The 23636-nt window shown below is 38.5% G+C and overlaps 1 protein-coding gene across 2 annotated transcripts; it reads right to left on the bottom strand.

Annotated features, from left to right (window-relative positions):
* Window positions 1-4694: 4694 nt before the first annotated feature.
* CBLL1 (Cbl proto-oncogene like 1) lies at window positions 4695-22910 on the bottom strand. Of its 2 annotated transcripts, none has more exons than XM_080664885.1 (6): window positions 22798-22910; window positions 17746-17913; window positions 13818-13915; window positions 13329-13412; window positions 11732-11805; window positions 4695-9535 (listed from the first exon to the last, which is right to left on the bottom strand). In XM_080664885.1, exons 1-6 carry the CDS (start codon window positions 22808-22810, stop codon window positions 8497-8499), a joined length of 1476 nt encoding a protein of 491 aa, XP_080521011.1. In that variant the 5' UTR covers window positions 22811-22910; the 3' UTR covers window positions 4695-8496. The 2 variants fall into 2 exon arrangements, with proteins under 2 accessions (XP_080521011.1, XP_080521010.1); XM_080664884.1 differs by having other exon boundaries at window positions 13818-13918.
* Between the last annotated feature and the right edge of the window lie 726 nt (window positions 22911-23636).

A 23636-nucleotide genomic window follows, 5' to 3' on the forward strand; every position in this document is an offset into this window, starting at 1 on the left:
TTTATAACAATGTTTCTTAAATTTTGAGTCATGGACACCTTTTAGAGCCTCATTGCACCCTTCGGGCTTAAGGAAAAAAGATATACATACACATATACATTTATATATAATGTCCAATGAATCTCAGGCTAAGAGCTCTTTCTTTATGGAAGGCAGGAATGAAAATAAAAGCATGGGTCTATTTACTTGGTCATTTCTGCTAGGGAATGGGGCAAAAGCCTTATTTATATAGGGCTGTCACTGATGCCTGCATCTTCCCAAGCAAAGGTGCCCTCTGTACACTTATTATCAAATAAAATATCATAGAGCTGGAACAAGCACTCCCGTGAGCACGCTCCCATCACAGGCCATTCAGCCTCAACAACGTTCACTTATCCTCACCCTTACATGCTTTATGTGTGAGGCCTCTGAGATGGATATGCATTGAGCTATGGAAATACATGGGACTGAGCCTCTACTTGCCTGGCTCAGAGCGAATATTGGGGGAGGGGAGGAATTTGACTAGTACAAAAACCTGATCCCTGATTTAGGAAGAGGCCAAGAGACCATGTTGAAAGATAAAAAAATGAAATGTACATAACCCAGAGAAAGATGGAAGGGGAGAGGAGATCCAGTAATTCAATGAAGAGACAGAAAAGCTTGTGAAGAGACAGACACATTACTGAAATTAACAGTTTGAAGCTAATACATGTTAAGCAGTTTATCTTTAAAATAATTTTCTCTAAATATTTTAACTGCGAATTTATGTACATTTTCAGTTTATTTGCTGAACATCCCATCTAATAAAGAGGGAATATGCTAATTGACCCTCACACTGTCGCAAAGATGGCGGTGCCCACAGCCAATAAGGAGGGAATATGCTAATTGACCCTCACACTGTCGCAAAGATGGCGGTGCCCACAGCCAATAAGGAGGGAATATGCTAATTGACTGCCCTACCCTCAAAGATGGCAGCGCCCACCACCAATAAGGAGGGAATATGCTAATTGACTGTCACGTCCTCAAAAATGGTGGTGCCCACAGCCACAAGATGGCGGCACCCAGTCCCCTCAGCCCTGTCGGGGAAGCCGGCATGCGGCATGGCTGGGCCTGCCCCCAGGTGGGCCTGGCCGCTCTGTGCGCCTGCCTCCAGAGACCCCCAGTCCCCTTACCCCCCCAGCCACCCAGGGCCAGCCCGAGGCGCAGGCAAGCCTTGGATGGCAGCAGCCCAGCCACCCAGGGCCACACGAGGCTCAGGTAAACAGGGCCGGCCGAGGCTTGTGCTGCTGGCAGTGGCAGCTGCAGAGGTGTGATAGGGCGTCGCCTTCCCCTGATCGCTGGGTCGCCTCCTACTCCTGAGGGCTCCCGGACTGTGAGAGGGGGCAGGCTGGGCTGAGGGACCCCCTGTCCAGTGCATGAAGTTTCATGCACTGGGCCTCTAGTATGAAAATAAAAAATAACATGAATTAAAGTGGAAAATAATGCTTTAAAAAATAATATCATTTTCTAATAATTTAAGCATTTGATATCTTGTTTAAGCACAGTAACTTCCCACAGAAATATAAATGAAGTGTTTTAAATGCAAGCCTGGCTTTACACTGCATACTAGTAAACAAGAACAGAGAAGTGGAATATTTCATTCATTTTTCTGCCATCTTCATCTGGACATCTACATATCAAAAGTGACCTACTGCTCTTCTCCCCTAACCTGCCATGCTAGTGCCTTTTCCACCTCAGTTAGTGCCAAATCTATCCTTCCAGATGCTCAGGCTAAGAATTCTGTCAGGAAATTCTACTGACCCCACCTTTAAAGTATATCTAGGATCAATTCATTTGATTCTCAAAATAGGCCCCATAAGATGGGTACTATGTTTATCCTCACTTTTTAGAAAAGCAAAATGAATCAAGCCTCAAAGAGGATAAGTAATTAGTCTAAGTTATATAGTTACAGATATTAGAGCCAGAATTTAGTCCAGAGCCCAGGCTCTGAACTATTAGAAACATTACCTCCCAAAAGAAATTAAAACCTGTCTGAAAAAGAAAATTAAAATCTGACTAAAGCTGACATAGTACAAGGCAGGACTAAACTCAGGAACAATATAGGTGCACTCTACAGATTTGTTCCAAAGTCACTAATTTAGCATTGTACAAGTAAGTGTACCCAGAAAAGCTATTAGGAAACACATTAATGCCCAGAATTAATTAATATTTTCCTCTCATTATAGTGTGTGTGTGTGTGTGTGTGTGTGTGTGTGTGTGTTGGTAATACATTTTAAAAATATTTTTTCCTGGCTACTATACTTTGAAAAAGAATATAAAAAAATTTTTAAGGAAATTTAGGGATGACTACCACAAATAATTCCTACATAAGTAAGAATGTAAGCTCCTAAAGAGCAGGGGCTATACCTATTTTGTTCATCATTATATATCCATGTCTAGCATCTATATATATAAAAGCCTAAGCAACTGTTTTGACCAGACGACCAGATGACTGGCCAGTAGCTATGACACTCACTGACCACCAGGGGGCAGACACTCAATGCAGGAGCTGCGCCCTGGTGGTTAGTGCACTCCCACAGCCAACCTCTCACAGCCGGCCAACTTCCCACGGTCATTCCTCCCCCTCGGCCAATCGGGATTGAGCGAGACGGCCCCAATCGGCCCCTATCACCAGCCAGGCCGAGGGACCCCACCCGTGCTCGAATTCGTGCACTGGGCCTCTAGTATATATATAATTTACATTTCACATATTTTCTTATATATTTATGCAATTCATATATATACTAGAGGCCCAATACACAGATTCGTGCATGGGTGGGGTCCCTCAGCCTGGCCTGCACCCTCTTGCAATCCGGGACCCCTCGGGGGATGTTGGACTGCTGGTTTTGGCCCAATCCCCAAGGGATCTAGCAGTGCCGAAGTGGCAGGTGGCCAGGGAGAAGCCCGAGCTGGGGCCAGGCACTCCACTGCTCTTGCTCCCCATTGTGCCTGCCGCTGCTGCTGCCGCCGCCATCAGTAGCACTGCTGTAGAGGTGGGAGAGGCTCTTGCAGCGGCAGCTGAGCTCACCAGCCATGAGCCTGGCTTCTTGCTGAGCAGCACTCCCACTGTAGGAGCGCACTGACCACCAGGGGGCACCTCCTGTGTTGAGTGTCTGCCCCCTGGTGGTCAGTGCATGTCATAGCGACTGGTCGTTCCGGTCAACTAGTCATATTGGTTGCTTAGGCTTTTATATATATACTAGTGACCTGTTGCGCGAAATTGCGCAAGACCTGGGACCCCTCTTCCCCACCCCCCGCGCCATGGGACCGCCCCGAGTCCCAGAGTCCCACCCCGCGTGGCTGGCGCGCTGCAGGATGGCCCCGAGTCCTGGAGTGCCAACCTGATGCCCCGCCTCCAGGCCGCGCACAGTGGCCGCCGGGCCCTGCCTCCACAGGGCTGCAGGAACCCTGGCGGGAGCCGCGCAGAGTAGCCACCAGCCCCACCCCCGCTGCCCCGCCCCCATTGTGTACGCCACCATCTTGTGATGGCGTTACGATGTAAGGGTCAATTTGCATATTGCCTCTTTATTATATAGGATAGATTATACATGTGTATGTATACATATACATCCTTCCACCAGTCACCCACTTCTTGATACCTACAATGCTAATCTTGTGTAAATTTTTAAAGCAAACTTTTGACTGACCTATCTTTGTCTCCCTCATCTTTTCTCAACAAAAGACAAAATACTTTTATTTTTTATTTTTTTAAAATATTTTTATTGATTTCACAGAGGGAGAGGGAGAGAGATAAACATTAATGATGAGAATCATTGATCGGCTGCCTCCTGAATGCCTCACACTGGGGATCAAGCCCGCCACCCAGGCATGTGCTCCAACCAGGAATCGAACCATGACCTCCTGGACCATGGTTTGATGCTCAACCACTGAACCATGCCAGCTGGACCCAAAATAATCCTTTTAAAAGAGCCAGATATTTCACTCCTTTGATCAGAACCTCACAATGTCTTCCCATATTAGAGGAAGGTCCAAGTCCTACCCATGGCCTAGAAAGCCTATGATCTCCCCATTCTATTACCTCTGACCTCCTACCACTCATCTCACCCACCCCACTCCAATCTCCTTACTGCTCCTCAAATATGTCAGTGCAATCCTCCTTTTACTAGTAAGACCCTTACATGCTGGAAAGTTATGCCCCATGTTATGTGCATGGGTCTCACCTACTTATATCTTTGCCCAAATTTAGAGTTCTACCCAAACCACTCTAATATATAAAGTAGCAAATCTACCTACCACCACCTAATTATCTGGACTTTTTTTATGCCATAGGATTTTACCATACTTATATATTAGTCGTCTGTCTCTAGAGACTTGTGCAACCAAAGTGTAGAATAGCATCTAGCATATAAATACCTGAATGATGAATCTTTATATCCCAGAGAGTAGGTACTCAGTATATATTATTGAATAGACATCATGAAATACTACATTTACCATGGATTAGGATGCTTAACCGGAGCATGGAGCCTATTTAGATGTCAGCTCTGTAACTAAATTTATTAGCTAGGTAGACACATAAGTTATAATAGTACTTATCTCTGGAAGGGAAATGTTCATTGTATCAGTGGTAAAGGGGTTCTTTAGCTTTACTTCCCCCCAAAGATGTATCACACATGTAATTGAAACGAGTACAAATTTTATTTATTTTTTAAAAATATTTTTATTGTTTTCAGAGAGGAAGGGAGAGGGAGAGAAACATCAATGATGAGAATCATTGATCAGCTGCCTCCTGTGTGGCCCCTACTGGGGATCAAGCCTGCAAACCAGGCATGCGCCCTTGACTGGAATCGAACCCAGGACCCTTCAGTCCACAGGCTGACACTCTATCCAGAGCTAAAACCAGCTAGGGTGAAATAAGTATAAATTTTAAAACAAACAATTAGAGGTTTTGAAAGTAACAGCAAGAAAAGAGAGCAGGATTTTTCAATCTGAAGGCAAAGGGAGAACAATTTTTAAAAAGTAGATTAGTAAGAAATGGACTTAAATGCAATATGAGACTTGGTGCCTACAACAACTTAGAATAGAAATGGGGTATCCTGGGGTTAATAGATTAACATTTCAAAACACTAGATTTTTAAAAAGACATGGTCCTGTCCAATTGTGAGCGCTAAGCCCATGACCTATCATTGTTCATTTCAATCCTGTGATCCAATAATGCCTAAAAATTCTTAAAGATAGACGAAACTTTAACACTAAATTGTTCCTTTAAGAATTCTACTTTAACACTCTTTCCCTCAATGCTGGGAAATTAAAAGGAGCATAAATCAAAACAAAATCCAAATGTTTTTAGTATCATTACCAAGTATTTTAACTGGCTTAACTCCCTCTCCCCTTAAGTCTAAGATATCCAATACTGCTTTATTAGATTGTGCATAAATTGCAATAAGTAAATTCTGCTTAGATTCAAGGCCACGAGAGATTATACTTACAAACCAGTGAAAAATTCATCCACTTCAGGAAATGTCTGAATATGATTGTCACACTTCAACATCAATATATCAATTTGATGGCTTATCTATTAGAATGCATACTTTTGTTTTAGATATTTGTGAGTTTTCCCCATGTACTTATAGGGCTTTCACGAAATTTTTTATGAGATAGGACTACAGAGCTTTTCCAAAAAGGTGTATGAAAGACACTCTTCTAGTACAAAGCCTAAAGCAGCTCTGTATACTATACTTCACATGGTATGTTCCCTATGTGAGTTTAAAAATATGTGCAAATATCTTTTCCATTTATATTTCAGTGTTACCTAGCTAGTATTTACACAATAATTTTGAGCCAGTGCTTTTTACAGGGCAAAACGGATATAAAGGTGTTTTGTTTTTTTTATGGCCTTTGCAACTACTTCCCCAAATACTACATATTCTCAACAAACATGCCACTGAAGAAATTTAACATTCAACTTGCTGGTTTTAATCTCCAAAAGTGAATCTAATTTTACTGTAAAAGTCCTATCAATAAAAACATGAAAGATTCTGCATTCTCCCAAATGTGTCATCATTAGGTAAGAATTCATTTAGGCAAAATAGTATTTATGCTTCCATTTTATTGTTTTTAAGAATTAAACTGCCACCTCAGTAGTCTTAAGAGCAATATAATGAAACATACATACATTTAATTTAGAATTATGTCCATTATAGTTTCAAAGGCTTCCCTGAAATAAAGCTGGAATTCACATCTTTTTTCTTTAAGGAAAGAAATACTAACAGTAATTTTGTTATCCTTCTACTACCCCCCTCCCCCAACCCCCCGTTCAAACAATAACTGGATGAATTCAAGTCTAACACATTTAAAATTTGTCTGCTAGGACACATTCATCTGATCTGCCTCCCTGCATAACATATTTATTAAACCTAACTGAAAATAAATCACTTTTAAATGCCTATGAGAATTCTTAACGTGTACTTTTATCATGATACTAATTTTTTGTCCAGTACATAGGCTAAGTGGTTTCATAACCACATTCAACTCAAGCGAATTTCAATAAAAACAGAAGAGTTCTTCATAAATAATTGAGCTCTAAAAAATTTGGATATTCTCTTATTACATGAAACAAATAGTATAGGATTTTTAATGGCTACTAAATAGAGGCATGAAAGGGAATCAAGTTTGCACCAGTCCAAGTACCTACAGTAATATGATAGAAGCACTTCCCACCAACTTTTCACACTATTTCACTCCCATGCTTCCAATAACAAAATTTTCTCACTAGAAATATTACATTAACATTGGATTCTCTAATTGATAGGTGTGGAAAAGTCAGTTAAAAGAAAAGTGTATTCATTATTTTCAACTGGTCATGGTTGAAATGGCCATTTGTATTATTTCTAACTTCAACTCTTAAGTTCATAGATGACTTTGCATCTGATTATCCAAAATGAGAAACTGTTTTGCCTGTATCTGACAGAATTAAGTGGTAAATAGCAATGAGTTCACCCTTTGTCAAAAAGAAATGTTCTAAATGTATATACTACAAACTATTCAATAAATGATATCTGCACACTACACAGTTCATGTTTATATTATGCACCATTTTAGGGGGAAGGAAATACTTCACAGGGGTTTACTCAAAGGATATATAATGATATATCCTAAAAATAATGAAGTGTACATGAGTTCTGTAGAAACTGAGTGGTTACCTTACCTGGACTATAATAAGCCCCTACAATGCAAAGGCTGACTCTAAAGGCACCTTATAAAGCACTGAGATTCACAATTTAGTTATTCTTTTTCTCCAATAAAAAATCATCTGATAGTCTTCACTGTTGACTCCATGCTAAAATATCCCAAGTTTTAGACCACTTAATCAATAAAAGAAAAAGGAAATCATTAATAGTTTTTAAATTTCAAGTTAGAGAAAGAAATATTATCACACAGTAATGAAACCTGAGCAACACAAGTTTGTAACTACAAGAATGTCCTTCATTAATACAGTATTCAAATTCCTCCATGGCATTCAAACTGTGATTTAAACCCCAATAAACAAGACCACACTTAAGCACAAGTTCAAACTCTATCATGAACTGAGGAATTACATAAAGCCTATTCAACCCTAAATATTTAAAGACAATGAGCAGAATAGAACACCCTTCATCTAAACAACACCATTTAAACAGTTATATAATGTTACTTAAGATTAAAAAGTGTGGTGAATTATGTGATTCCAACCATTCAGTAAAATGCATTAATGAATAACAACATCCCCTAACAGTTTGGAGACTGTAGTCCGTTACTTTGGCCATATCTTTCCAAATAATTAGTAATGCCTTTAATATTTCAAAATAAATATATCTCAATACTGGAATTTCAACATATTTTGGATCTCCTGTACTGCCTAAAATGAAAAGGCATCCAAGTGAAGTGCATTATATACTTAATATACCTCAAAATTTCAGTGCCTAAAATGTGAAGTAATTCTCTATCATTTAACAGTCTGCCTTACAGTAAATTCTAGTAGATTTTTACTTTTAGGATTTTATTGTAACTTTGGGAAATTAGTGGTAAAACATATGGTTTTAAAAAACAGTATGTGGTTGCACTTAAATTCACATAAAAATAGCATTTTTACAACCATATTGAAATTTAATCCTTTTACACAGGTTAACAAAATGTGTCACAAGAAAAACAAAACTGGGTTTAACAAAAGCAACACCTTTTCAAGTGGAATAAAAATTTTCAATTTTTTTTACAAATGGTCACCTGTGGGTCAATTTACCACACTAGGAGAACAAAGTTGTTAAAATATAGCTGTGGTCCACTGAGCCACTTATCTGCACTACAGTATAGTACTTGGAATCAATCCTAAGGTGAAGATTTAAAACCATTTTAAGAGATAAGACCCTAAGTGTTTTATAGCCACCTCAATAAGAGGCGTTTTTCCTTCCCAGAACAGTCAAAGCTTAATTAAAAGATTGACTACACATTTTTTCATATCTTCAGTTCAAAATACTCTTATCATTGATAATATGGTCTATATCTTGTCTGATCTGGATGATGTGGTCCAGGAAGTGGGGTTTGAGAAGGTGGACCCTGCATTCGTGGAGGAGGAGGTGGCCCTCTTGGTGCAGGCCATATACCAGGACTCATTCCTCCTGGTTGTGTAAATGGAGGGCTCAGAGTTCCTTGATCTTCAGTGAACTGGGGTAAAGAGTTAGGATTATAATGATGAGGAGGGGGTGCAGTAACAGGTGGACCACCATGTTGAGGTGGGGGAGGTCCTGGAGGAGGATGATTCATATAAGGTGGCATCTGGGCAATGATATGTCCAGGGGGAGGGGTTATTGGTGGTGGAGCAGAGGTCATTGGAGGAGGAGGAGCTTGGCTATAAACCAAGTGAGGAGTACCTGCAGCCTGGGGAGGATGTGGCATTGGATGGCTTATTGGTGGTGGAGGAGGTGGGGGTGGTGCATAATGTTGCTGTGGAGGCATAATATGATGAGGGTGCGATACCACTGGTTGACCCTGATATTCAGGATGATGGTGAGCAGGTGCTGGGGCAGGAGGTGGTGGTTCTCTAGCACCTGAATTTGAGTCATCCTGAATAGGGACAGTTATTAAATTGCTGTGTTTTCTTGTTGAAATACGAAAGGTTTCCTGACTGACCGAACGAGGTGGAGGTGGAGCCATGGACAATTCTGCTGGAGGAGCACGAATATCCTCATGTGGCTGATTATAGTGCTCATGTGAAACATGTTGCAAAGGAGGTGGTGGCATCATGATGTGCTGCTTTGGCGGAATATGGCTCATACTATGGTGCTTGTCTGGCGGCATTATAAAACGATCAGGGATTTCAGCTGGTGGTGGGGCAATAGGAGGATGAACATTTTCAAGTGAAGCTCGGGTAACAGGTTTTCCAGCTCTCATATGGCGGTGGTTGATATGAGCCTGTAAGTCTCTCTGAGACAAATACGTTCTCTTGCACCCTTGAACAATGCTACACATGAAGAGAGAACCACGTGTACACTGCTCAATTCGCTGCACAGGATCACTACACCTAAATTAGAAGAAAAAAACTGATTTACTAAAACAGACTTTAAAAATAATGCACTTAATTTCAAAGATATGCTTTATTTTTTAAATTTATGGGAAACTTGCGAAAGTTCACAATTAAAAATTATACTGTAAGTGAACCTTTAACCTTTCCCACTTTGTTTTTTGTTCACTATTAAGCATCAGCATTTCTATCAACTTCAGAACTCTCAATACAAGAAAAAACTGAAGATGTATCAAATAGAATGTTTTAAGAAAAGACCTGATTCTACCCAAGACCTAGAATTTACCTGATTTTATCTAACACATCTATGCTTTCTATCCACTTACCAAAAAAAAAGGGGGTGGGGACCAAACCAAATGTCATAATCATGGATTCAAACTTGTACTACATACTGAGCAACAAGAATTTGCTGAGGAAATAATACTAAGTGGAAGACACTACATAGAGAGGCTACAAGGACTACAAAAACAAGTAAGATCATCTTAATTCTCAGGGTTCTTAACATTAAACAACACAAAATTTAAATTCAAACTCTGGCTATCAAGTCTCTTAAGGAAGGGATCTTTCTGGATGGTCAAATTTACTACTAAAAAGTTATTACATACTCCTGCCTTTCTAAATTGTAAGCACTAATTTAAACTCAATATTTTAACAACTCGGGGTCAAAATTATAACTATTCTTCATTCTCTATATTTAACCCATTCTTGCCTTTAGAGTCTTCTGAAATAGTGGAGAGAGGACTAAACTAGGAATCAGAAGAATTAGGATCCAGTACTGGCTCTGTAATTTTGGAGAAGTCATTTAATGTCTGTTTCTTCATCTATAAAATGGGTTAAAGCATCTATTCTACCTAACTCAATGTTTTTATATATACTTAGTCTGCGATAGCCTTAAGATCTATGGAACAATGAAAATGACAGTATTTAATCACTGAACACTACATATGTATAACTATAAGCTATTATCATTGAATATGTATGCCAGGTAATTTGACACTCTATCAAATGGCTTTATATTCTTGATTTTTGAGTTTAGTCTATATTTCCATACTTGCTGTAAGGCTAGCACTCCTTCTTGATACTAATAGGCTTCCTTTTAATGGTCTTTTGACACACTTCTCAGATCTGGGTCTGTTAATCTAGAGAGGCATATGTTCTAAGTAGCTAAGGACAAACCGGTGAGGTGCTTACTGGAGTTACATTATACACTTGTAATTGTATAATTCTTCTGAATTATAATTCTAGGGAAGAAATATTCTTTACACTCATACTACAGATTCCACAATCTGTGACTTTAAAGAGCTAAATAAAAATATGCCAAGAAAATCAGTTTTAATGACTTGACAATGAATCATCCTTTCTCTCTCAGTAATGCCAAACTTCCTACACCACAAAAGGAAATCATCCCTTACAACTGTCCAGGGCTTTGCTATCAACCAATAAAAGTGTAACTCTTAGGACAGCTTCTAAAACATTTAGAAGGAATCTAGGACAAAGAAGTTTCTCTCAAAGCTTTCCTCAATTCCTCAAGCCTTTTATCAGGGATTCCATATTAATATCAAATTCCTAATTTAATCTGGATCCTTCAACACCATTCCAGTATAGATCAGTATGAACCAATACCTCTAGCTCTTCATAACTTAGATCTGAGTCTATGTCATGATGGTGTTCTAAGATACACTCAAGACATAATAATCAGATTTGAAGGTAATAAATAAGAGCTTATATTTACATATGTACTTACTATATGCTAGGTACCATATATATATACTCACTTAATTCTAATAATAATCCAAGGATGCAGGTGCTATTATTAGCTCTATTTTATAAAGAAACAGTCTATATCACATAGCTAACAAATGGCAGAAAAGAAATTTGAACCCAAGAATTATAATTTCAAATTCTTTGCTACTCTCAATTGCTACTATGCAATACTACCTCTCTATTGTCCCATCAAGACAATAAAATAACTATTTTTGGCTTATAACAAATTTTGTGATGACAAATATATTGTCATTTTGGCCAATCTGAATTAATTGACAACAGCTACCTAGCCCTATCCTAAGGAGAAGGATAAGGCCAACTCTGGGCTCACAGAGAAAGAGTAGCCAACTGATATGCTGCCGCTGACCTTTAATCAAGATTATAAATTTACAGCACAAGCTTTATTATTTAAAAATTTAATGATGATCTTACCCTGGACACATCTTATCTCCCTTTTTTTCATGTAAAATAGCACAGTCATAGCAAAAAACATGCTTGCATGGAATCTGTAAACAGAGATATAGTGACACATTTTAGAACAAATTAAAATATTTTTAAAAATAACAGTTAAGAATAGTAACCTAGACATAGACACTTGAGAACTGTTTGTTAAAATGAGCATTTATTAAGTACTAATTATACAAAAGCAATAGCCTTTTCAGTCACAAGGCCTTTGAGAATGTGATGAAAACTCTGGCCCAATAAATGTATACATGCACATTCACTTATACTTCCTGAAGGTATAAACCCTCTAAATTTCATCATGGTCCCTATGGGTTAAAAGCTCCTGAAAAGTAATGTTGTAACCATGTTTTATCTTATCCTGTTCCTCCTGATACTATTCCAAAGCACTAAGATAACAAATACCTCCTACATTTAACATAAGTAGCAGTTTTTCCTGTTAGCCTTACTATAATCTATAATAAAAGGGTAATATGCTAATTAGACCGGACGTCATTCCAGACGTCCTTCCTGACAAAGCTGGGGCTGGAGGGAGCCTGGGGGCGGCCCAAGGGAAGCCTGTGCCAGCCGCCGGGAGAAGGAAGGCCTACTCTTGCATGAATTTTTATGCATCAGGCTTCTAGTAAACTTATAAAAATCTAAAAATAAATCAGGATGTAGAAAAACGATGTTAGGCCATTTTAAAACTCACAGCCCATTACGGTTATTTAGCTATATCACACAGCAAAGCAACAGTGCACAATCAGTGCTCTCTACCATCACAAATATATTATTGAATTCAATTTTTTTCCCAAACACAAACGTAAAACTACCTTTTTAAAAAGGAGACTATGTCAAAAATACTATAAAATTACAATCAGGGTTATAATTTATTTTAATTATTAGAATTAAATTCTCAGAAATAAAAATATAATTGATTCAGTTTTACATTAAAAATTATAGCCTTCCAAAATGAGTAACTGATTTTATTGTTTCAAATTTTATTGTACCAAGAAAAAAAAAAGCATTTTTCCTTAATAAACAGAATAAATATAAACTAACAGGTATCAAACAGTCCAAAGAAATTATTTCGTTTTCAGAAGTTAGTTCCCTTAATTAGTACTTTACAAGCAATTCTAGAGTTGGTAAAAATAATTATATTAAAATGCATTATTATCCCAAAATTTCCCTTAGCTAAATATCACTGTTTTAAAAATTATTTTATTTTATTGATTTTAGAGAGGAAAAGAAAAGGAGGTAGTGGGAGGGGGCATGAGGGAGGGGGGAGAAAGGAAGAGAAGAGGAGGAGGAAGAGAGAGAAAAATATCGATTTGTTGTTCCACTTATTTATGCATTCATTGGTTGTTTCTTGTATGTGCCCTGACCTGACTGGGTATCAAACCCACAACCTTGACGTATCAGGACAACACTCTAACCAACTGAGCTACCCAGCCAGAACCTCACATTTATTTTAAATGTCACAAACTGGTTATTAAACAGCGAAAAACCTATCTACTTAAATTTCAGAATCTTGCCTCTACAAAAATGTTCACATTTACAAAATAGAATTCAATTTAATTATACTTACCATTCGCCCATAGATCTTAATAGGCAATCCACATTTGTCACAGAAATGAACTGGGGTATCATCCTTTTCACCTAGGATGTTTATCTGTTGAAATGATATAATTACAATTTCATTTTTAAGCATTTGTAAAAAAATCATACCTATAATTTACACAATGAATTTAAATTTTATAAATATTGTTAAGACAATCAAAAATAAGTTTCTTGATATCCTCACATATTCCGCACTATTGGCTGTGCTACCAGTTTTTTGTTGTTTCTTTTTTCTTAGTGTTAACGTGTGTTTTTTTATTTTACTTGACTTTAGTAAAAAATGTTTCAAATTATTTTTGGAAATGGTGGAAATAGGACATTAATAAATAAATGAGTTGTGTGCTGAAAGATACAGCTATAATAAAAGTTCATGCCATTCTTTATGTATCCTCCATTGCTCTAATAAAATAGTTAAAGTATCTTATTGCTCTAATAAATGCTTTTATTTTGGTCGTACCTGAAAGTCCCAAAAAAGGTGTCCAGGAAATCTTCGTTGATTTCCAAACAGTTCGCCACCTTTACAGTCATACCGTTCTTTTTCATTATAATCAAATCCTTCTGAGAAAAGAAAGGGTTACTTATTAACTTTTCATATCTCAAAATTTCATTACGAGGTAAAATAGGCCTGTTCCCTGATTCTTTTCAAAGCTCTTCTATGAACAAGATAATCAAGACTAGTTTCAACATCCACTAGAAATTATCTTAGTGATCATGCAGTCCAACTCTCTTACTTCATAATAGAAAATATTGTATTAAGGGGACTGTAACAACACAGAGAAGGTAAGTGGCAGAGCTAGGAACAGACCTCAGATCTCTTCATTCCCATTCAAGTGCTCTTATTACTGACCCAACTATTTCTAGTATAAAACTTTACTAATTACTGTCATGTTTATCACACAAATTTTCAAGATATACTAGTATATCATTTACTTTGATCTACTACAAAAGTATCATGTACAAGAGGATAAAAGGATATAATGAAACACAAAAAATTCTGCAAATTTTCTTCTTATGACTTAGTAAATTAGGTATCTTCTTCTTCAGCCTTAAACTGAGCCTGATTTTAGAAACATCAACATATTGATACCTCATCCTTCAAATTAAAACCACTCCTTGGTTAATCACCCAAACAGAAAAAGCCATATCTTATCTATTCACAAGTATACTCTCCTATACTGCATAGCAATATGAAGATTGTATGAACTCAATTTTTCTGACCTAATAAAAAGGTTGATGGTAATCCTCTCATCTCATACAAAAGAACCAAATGAACAGTCTGATAGGGATTCTAGGTAGAATCCAATTAACTAAAGCAAGTCGGCAAACTCATTAGTCAACAGAGCCACATATCAACAGTACAACGGTTGAAATTTCTTTTGAGAGCCAAATTTTTTAAACTTAAACTTCTTCTAACGCCACTTCTTCAAAATAGACTCGCCCAGGCCATGGTATTTTGTGGAAGAGCCACACTCAAGGGACCAAAGAGCCGCATGTGGCTCGCGAGCCGCAGTTTGCCAACCACTGAACTAAAGTAAAACTAAGAAGACAAATCTATCCCTCCAAAGTGCTAGGCTTCTCACAACTCTTTTGGCCCTAGAACTGGTAAACAGAGTAGACAGAAACACAAGTTTTTAACTTTACCCATATGGCTAAATTACAGCATCTGTATACAAACACACAAGGACAAACCAGGATAGGACAGACAGATGGACACACACACACACAGCGATGCAAAAAATTTTTAAAGCTAATATAGACACTCCAGTGTACTGCTATCTAATTATCTCCAACCAAATGTAAAGTTCAAAGAGTGTCCCTGAAAGTTACAACTGCGTGAACTTAGGCTCTTATATGGCCCTTTTATACCTTATAAAAACCAGTGTCATCTAAAACTCAAAATAAAAAAATCAATTTTTCTTATTTATCTAAAACTCAAAAAATTATTGAGAACAACAGCCAATGAAATTAGGAGTACATTATCATTTTTCAGAGTAGTTCAACCGACACTGCCATCTATCATTAAACCATATATATATTTGTATATTTGTACCATACTGGCCCCCAAAACTCCTTATTTTGAACAATGCCTGGGAGGACGTGAGGAGGTGTGGTGGGGGGAGAGGAGACTGAACAATTTTTACCCCAAATAGGTGAATCGAATGTATCCAAAAATTATCTTCAGCCTCAGTTTGCTCTATTAAGAGAGAGACTGGTAATGGTAGTTCCCCCTAAAAAGGGATGTGGGCTTGATGGAGAGGGAAAGATGAAGGGATACCTGAGAGGAAAAGGGTAGAAGGGAGATTTTAGCTTTTTTGTATTGTTTGGATTACAAGATATGTACATTACTGTGTAGTTTTTAAAAAAACAAAAAGGCCAAAGGGGGAGAATCTAGTTACTGATAATGCAGCAGTAGCCCTAAGTTCTACTACCAGGATTTATAACATTTGACTTCAAATACTTGTTCAGATAGGGAGAGAAATTCTATAATAAAGGGAACCATAATAAAGGTACAATTAAAACAATTTGATTCTAAAAAAGGAATATAGACAAATGTCTAGAATAGAAAATCTAGAAAGAGATACAAATACTAATAGAACTTTAACATATGATAACAGCGGGATTCCAATTCAACAAGGAAAAGACAGATTTTTTAATAGTTGGGACACATAGCTGGCTGTTTTATAGAGAAAATAATAAACCCAGGTTCCACTTTTTTATTTTAAGTAACAAAATACATATCATCCATAATATTCCAAAGCAGGGGTCAACAAACTTTCTGTAAAATTCCATATAAGTAAACACTTATTTATGCAATTACTCAGCTATGCCAATATACTGTGAAAGAAGCCATAAACAATACTTAAATGAATGCACTTGGCTATGCTCCAATAAAACTTTATTTAGCCCACAGGCCATAGTTAGCTGACCCTGTATAAGGGTAAAAGGGAAAACTATTTTATATTCATGGAATATGGGAAAAGCCTTTCTAAGAAAGTCATAAAACCTAGAAGTCATAACAGAAAAGACTAGATATCTGCTACCTAGAATCTTCTATAACAAAAATCTATATATATAAAAGCGTCAGCAACTGTCCAACCGGTAGCCATGATGTGCAATGACCACCAGGGGGCAGACGCTCTGACCACCAGGGGGCAGATGCTCAACGCAGGAGCTGCTGAACGACAGCAACTTTTCAGAGTGTCCTCTCGCACTCCAGGACCCCTCAGGGGATGTTGGACTGCCGGTTTTGGCCCGATCCCCGCAGGCATGGCCAAGGGACCCCACCTGCTGGAGGGACTCTCCTCACTCCGCAGATGCCCTTCGAGTCCGGCACCGCCCCAAGTGCCACCAGCCCGGCCCATCTCACCCAGTCCCGCCCCGCCACCTTCTAATTAATTTACTTTCAATGTGCACGAATCCGTGCACCAGGCCTCTAGTTTTATATATAAAATTCAAGACAGATGGTGAATATACGTAATACAGACAAAGGGCCAATTTTATTAATTTACAATGAACTCATAAAAATCAAGAGAAAGGCAACCAAACAGAAAATAAAATTGGAAAAGGATATAAACAGGTAAATCTCCTAAGTAAAAGAAATGACCAATACTATGAAGAGAGATAGAATCCCACTCATACTTTTAAAAATGCATAAAAAAACCAAAATTTTTGAAAGGTTAATAGTATGTACTAATATTGGTGTGTGAAAGTATAAAATGATGTACTGTTTTTGAAAAGCCACTTGAAAATATATGTCAAGTTCTAAAATGCACAGTATCCATCAAGTTCTAAAATGCCCAAATCATGCAAAGTTTAAATTCTACAAAGTATACATACTAAGGTATATGTACAATAATAATTATGGCAACACTGTTTTTAACAGCAAAAATTTGGAAAAATTGTTAAATAAGTTACTGATAAATGAAATATCTAAACCTATTTTGTTAAATGAGGTATATCTGTATGTACTAAGAAGACAAAAGAATATGAAAAAAGGGGCAGTTCTATATGAAAAAAGTAAATATAAAAATGTCATAGCAGATCATTTTGGGGGAGACAAGTTATGGGAGAGACTAGTTGTGGGGGGGAGAGAGGGACAATTTTAATTTTAATATTACTTTACTTTTATTTTTATTGTATTATTATTTATTAATTATTGCATTATTTTCCATACGAACCATCACAGACTTACTTTTGCCCTACCTGAATTTATAAAGGGACAGAAAAATACAACATGCCACAATGAGACATCAGTAAGACTGAGGAGTGAAGAGAGTATGTAAGATTTTTAAAAGGTATGTATAAACAAGCAAAATCACGTGACTTATTTGGTGGAAATGGATACAACAAAAAGACTTCTGGACCTGTTAGTTTAACCAAATTACCTTCATCACCAGGTGGAGCCTTTGCAGGCATTCTGTTTATAGTCCTTGGCGTGCGAGGTGCAGCTTTGGCTTTGTTCCCTTGTTTGGAGATGAGCTTTATAGGAATTCTTCTTCGAACATCAAGACCACCCAATGATCCAGAACTATTAGTGCCTTGTAACTCATTGTCTATGTTAGGGGGGAAAAGTTGTAATTTCAGTTAGTTTTTCTTTTTGAAGATTATTTTGAAGATTATTCTACTACAGGTATTAAAGCGGCATACCCAACATTATCAAGGTTTGAATATCTGGGTTCAGATTTTAAATATTTTGTTATATAAGTTTAAGTGCTAATTTTCTCTATTTTGGATAAACCCTTAAAGAAATGCTTTTTGAGACATGGAACCTTTCAAAAAGTTGACAGAAATTATAGAACTCTCCCTAAAAATGTAGACAATAAAATTTTTCATATAATGCCAGAGGAGTTTATAGAAACATAAAATTCTTCATAAGCCCAAGATAAGAACTTCTGTCTTAAAGTAACTATAAGAGATATTTTAAAAGAAAAAGTAAGAGAAAGGAGAAATAAAAAAGCATCCCCATCTCCATCAAGCATGCAAAGTAAGCACTCAATAAATTTAGTAAACTGAATCTACATCAGGGCGATCAAGAAAACTGAAAACACAAAACTAACACTGACAATGGTAAAAGTAAATAAATAATGCATTGAATTGAAGTTTAGTTTAAGGCCGATGATTATTACCTTAAGTGTAAAATAGTTTTTCTAAAACGCATTTGGAAACATAGTAAAAATTGTCATACCATTTACTAGTAGAAAGATGCAATAATGTATCCGCACCGTAACATTTCTTTATGTTCACATATGACTCTTAATCAGCATTGTAATGGAAAATTAGTTTAGGAAGATGCAAGGTTTCTGCACTTCAACTACATCTAAACAACTGACACTTTCTAAGTGCCTACTTGACATTGACTAAGAAATAAATTAACTCATCCCATGAGTAACAGTAGCATTATTTCATAGAACTGACTCCATTTGGAAGCTTGAAAGTCACCTTTTCAAGTCTATGACAAGGTATTACAATACAAAAAATATCTCTACCTACTAAAGACAGGAAGGGAAATACCACAAAGTAGGAAATGAAAGGGGTCCTTAATAATTTAAATATCTTTCATTCTCCTTTCTACTATTACTTACAAAATTCATGGAAAAGGAATTACATGGACAGCTAAAATCCTGAGTTCAGATAAACTCAACTTTCAACACTTCACTAAATGTATTGAGTTGAATAATGTATTTCATCTGCTTTCACACTAGTTGCTTATTTAAGTATAACTACCTACAAGCAATGCAATAGCCAAAAGACAGATATGACAGATAAATTTTTTTTTTTGCTCAAAGATATTCCTAATTTTCCAATAATTAAAAAGCAAGTTGTAGACAGTTAACAGTTCAAATTTTCCCTTCAGATATTAAAAGGACTCTTAATGGTTTTACCTTGGTGAATGATCAAAATACCAACATTCCAAGTCCTTTTTACATCATCACCCTGAACACTTGAAGTCACTACTGATACTTGCTTAGCCTACCAATACTTTCAAGAGCCTGCTGCCTCAGCAGGTTGCCTAGGACCAAACCAGAGAGGGTCAGACCTGCATTGCCACCATGTGCCCACCTTCCAGATATCATTGCTGACATGAACACATAAGGAACTGTTTGACATTGAAACAGGGACTCAGAACTGTTGGACATTGAAATTGGGACTCAAACATTTTTTGTTATTATATGTTTATTTCTAGTGTGCAGAGGCAAGATTTTTTAAAGGAAAGAAATGGGGGGGAAAATAGATACAGAGGCAAAGAAGCATTGAACAGACTGTCAAACTACAGCGGGAAGGCAGGGGAGGCTGTGGGGGGTGGGCTGTAAGAGATCAACCAAAAGACTTGTACGCAAGCATATAAGCATAACCAATGGATACAAGACACTGCGGGGGGCGCGGGGGGGGGGCAGGTAAAGGCATGTACTGGGGGGGAGGGGAGGCGGGGGGGGGAGGTCAATGGAGAAAAAAAAAAGGAGACATATGTACTACTATTTGTAATACTTCAAACAATTAAAAAAAATAAAAATTAAAAAAAAGAAAATAGAAAAAAAAAAAGAGCCTGCTGCCTCTTAATATATCACTGCCTGCTCTTTCTGGATCTGTCTTGGTCTTTTGGTTTATTAAGAATCAGAACATACAGCCAAATTCCTTTTGAATATAACTAAAAACACAAAGCCCATAATAGCAAAAGTCTTTGGGTATTACAAAGAAAGTGAGAACTAAGGATATAACTGGCCATTTAAGGTAAATCCACTTTGACAAAGAATAACTGTTTTATATTATATAGTTTTTTTAAGTATATTTAGAATTTTAAAGGAACCAAGAAATATTTTACAAAATTTAGGCTACACTTACAACTAAGTGCTAATTCTTAGAATGAGGAAAGAATGAATCAAGTGTTAACTACAAGTTTCTTAGAGTAATTTTTCCAGCAAAATTCTATTAGGGCACCAAAGGGTAGCTAGCCTTCATTTATGTTTGACTTTTTTTAGCGTGATCATAAAAATCTCATTTCTGTATAACATTCGAGGGTTTCATCCATTTCAAGGGCATCTCTTAATCCTATATTATTAAAATCATTCTTCTAAGATGCCTATCATATCATAATGTCTTCAATTAATCGACTACCAAGCATTTCCTCACTTGCCAATGATTTTATTTGTGACTCAAATAGTTTATGAATTTCATGAAAACCTGATTCTTTTGTAAGCTTTGTAAGCACAATCTATATAAGCATTTGATACTGCTGCCTGATATGAAACATCAAGGATATAACTATAATAACTAAAAGAATAGAAAAGAAGCTAGTGTTAAGCAGCAGGGATTATCTAGTAGGAACTAATTTTTTAAGTGGTCAGCTCATCGGTGAATATTTTCATGTTAGGTTGACATTCACTTTCTTAGGCAACTTTTTCATTTAGGAGAATTAGGATACCAAATAATCAGTACACACCCACCCATATTATAACTTAACATAATATTCTCTAAACTGTGGATGGGGTTTGACTTCCATTTCCAGTAATAGGTTCAAATGAGAAATATTTTACTAACATTAGATGTTTACTACTCTAACATCAAGATTCCAGACTTTCAATTCTATATTTCCAAACTAGTATGAGAGTTCCTCAGAGCCTGGGGTCTAGGACCTTGTCTCTTCTGTATTCTCTTTCCTTAAGTAATCTTGTCCATCCTCATAACTTAAAATATCAACTATGCAGTACAAGTCCCAAATACGTGCTATTCAGCTCAAATCTTTCTTTTTACATCTCCCTTTGCATGACTCTCAACGTGTATCTCTTATTTAGCAGTCCAAAATATTGTTCCCAAATTCCCACGAATCACCTCTACCCCTTAAAAAAGTTTTTCTCCCAAGTTTTTCCCAACTCAAACCAAACACACAGGCATCTCTCCTTTCTCTCACATATATCCAAACCAATCCATCAGTACGTGTTTAAGTACTATCACCGAAATATTATTAAATCTACCCATTTCAATTTTTACTAAACAGAGCAACCTTTACTAAGCCAAGCCTCCTTCTAGTTTGCTGCAATCAACTCCTAAATTGTCTATTTTCTATTATTCTTACCTCCCTCTCTTATACCATTCTCCATAGAACCTATTATATTTTTTAAAGATTATGTTTCTCCTCACTTCTGTTCAATGGCTTCATATTGCACTTAAAATTCAAATCTTTGCAATGGCCTTCAAAGTCTTGCACAGCCTGACTCCTACCTACCCTCCTTTCCAATCTCAGCCTAGAGCTCTTTCCCTCTTGCTAATAACTAAGCTGCAGCCAACTGGTCTTCTCTGTTTTTTCCCATTTGTCTTTGTACTTGCTTTCCTCCACAGATTTATTCCACAGCTGGCTTCGTCTCACCCATAAGATCTGAAATTATAAATGTAACCCTTACAGAAAGACCTTCCCTGACCACCCTGTCGGAAGGGCCCTCCCAGTTAATCTTTACTACAGCATCCGTTTATTGTCTTCAAAGAACTTATGATCTGTAAATTGGGGATCTTTAAAATTTGTGTCTTCCCCAATAGAATGTAATCTCTATGACAGCAATAACTTACTCCGTCTTGTTTACCATTCTATCATTCTATCCCCAGGCCTACAGGTATCTGCATATAAATATATTTGTTTGATCATTGAAGACATCCCAACCAACACTTAGTACAGGGAAAAGCCCATTTTCCCTCCTAGCCATATGGCTGACACAACTATATGGAGCACTTTTTAACTCCAAACCAAAAGCCACAAGGAAGCAAAAGCCAGAAAAACACATAACGAGGAGTGGAATCATTACTTGGAGAAAGGGACGTGAATGTCTTGATTTTAAGCTCTCCTTTGTAAATGTACCCAAATGATGAGGACCACAGGCGACGCACGGAGCATGCTTTGGGTTTAGGTGGAAAAGCTGATACGAGTATCGTTCCGAAAGCCACATCTGATTCCCTTCTCCCACCTCTAGTCCACGAAGGACCGGAGATGCAATTAACGACAGGCGAAGACCACGGGAGCAGCCGCCCAAAGCGGACTGAGACAGCAGGAAGTCTCCAACCCTCTCGCGCATCGACTCCCCAGCATACCAAGGCTTCCCCGACTCTGAGATTGGAATCTACCCGCCAGTCCCCATAATGCAAGGCAGAGCACCCAGCGCTCTCTCCTCCCCACAGGGCTCGCACCGCCCGCAGTTCGGGCTCGGAGCTCAGCAGAACCAGATAAACAGCGGCTACTGCCGGCACTGAGGCTGTGGGTACCACACCGGAGAGTAGGCCGGGAAGCAGCAGGCGCTTGCCGGGCACGGGGAGGGTTCTGTGAGATTCCTTTCTCACCGCCACACCCCAGTGCTGTAGGGCGACCACAACGCCCCTGTGCCCGCTAGGCGACCAGTCCCAGGCCGGCCAAGGGGGCTTGGTACCGGGACCCCTCACTGCCTCCGCCTCCTTACCAGTGTGATCCATGATTCGGCTCGCAGAGCACAGTGGGAGCGGAAGTCAACTGCGCCGGAGTCGCAGGGAGCGCGTGCGCTCTACCTTCCGGAGCACGGGAGGCGGAAGTGCGACCAGGTTGCCCCGGCTTTGGCTTCCGAGGGCTACGTTCTCTCGCGTACGCTACCCAACTCCGGTAAGGGAGTCAGGCATAGTTCAGGCGAGGAAGAGCGAGCGAGTACGCGAAGAGCTTCGAGGTTGAGGTTGCTAGGGCTTCTGCTCACGTGCTTCTAGAGAAAGTAACCTTTAACTGTGGAAAGGAGGCCGACGGGAACAGGGGAGGGAGAGGGCGGCAGTAACCGGTAGAGTAAGCTCGCGGCAGGTAAGGCGGAAACCCGCCTCCGCGCTGCGTTGCATTCTGGGACTTATAGTACGCCAGAGCCCTTGAGCCAGCCAGGCCCACTGCGCAGGCTCGGCCGTTGGGCTGGCCCCACCCCGCGGGCGGAGCAACGGTTTGGAATCCCCCAGAGTCCTTGAGCGCCTGTCTCCTCCCTCAGGTCTAGGAAAAGTGTAAACACGCGCGCTTTGGAAGGCGTCCTCCGTGCGCAGGTAGTTGCCCAGAGGATGGCTGAGCTGTGTGAGGCGCCCAGCGAGAGAGAAGGGCTCCATGCTTATTGTCTAAAGGTCGCTTTGGCGTGAGAAGCTGCACTGCCCCGGTTCCCACCTCTTAAGTTTCTAACCATTGCAACACATTTATAATGCTCGCCTAGCATTCATTCTCCAGCGGAAAAACGCTCGTGCCGCTAGGAAGCCCCAGAGCGCGTATCCGAAGGACTGGACGCAGGCTCAGGCAAAAGGC

Source organism: Plecotus auritus (genome assembly GCF_963455305.1).
Source record: "Plecotus auritus genome assembly, chromosome: 4".
Lineage (NCBI taxonomy): Eukaryota > Metazoa > Chordata > Mammalia > Chiroptera > Vespertilionidae > Plecotus > Plecotus auritus.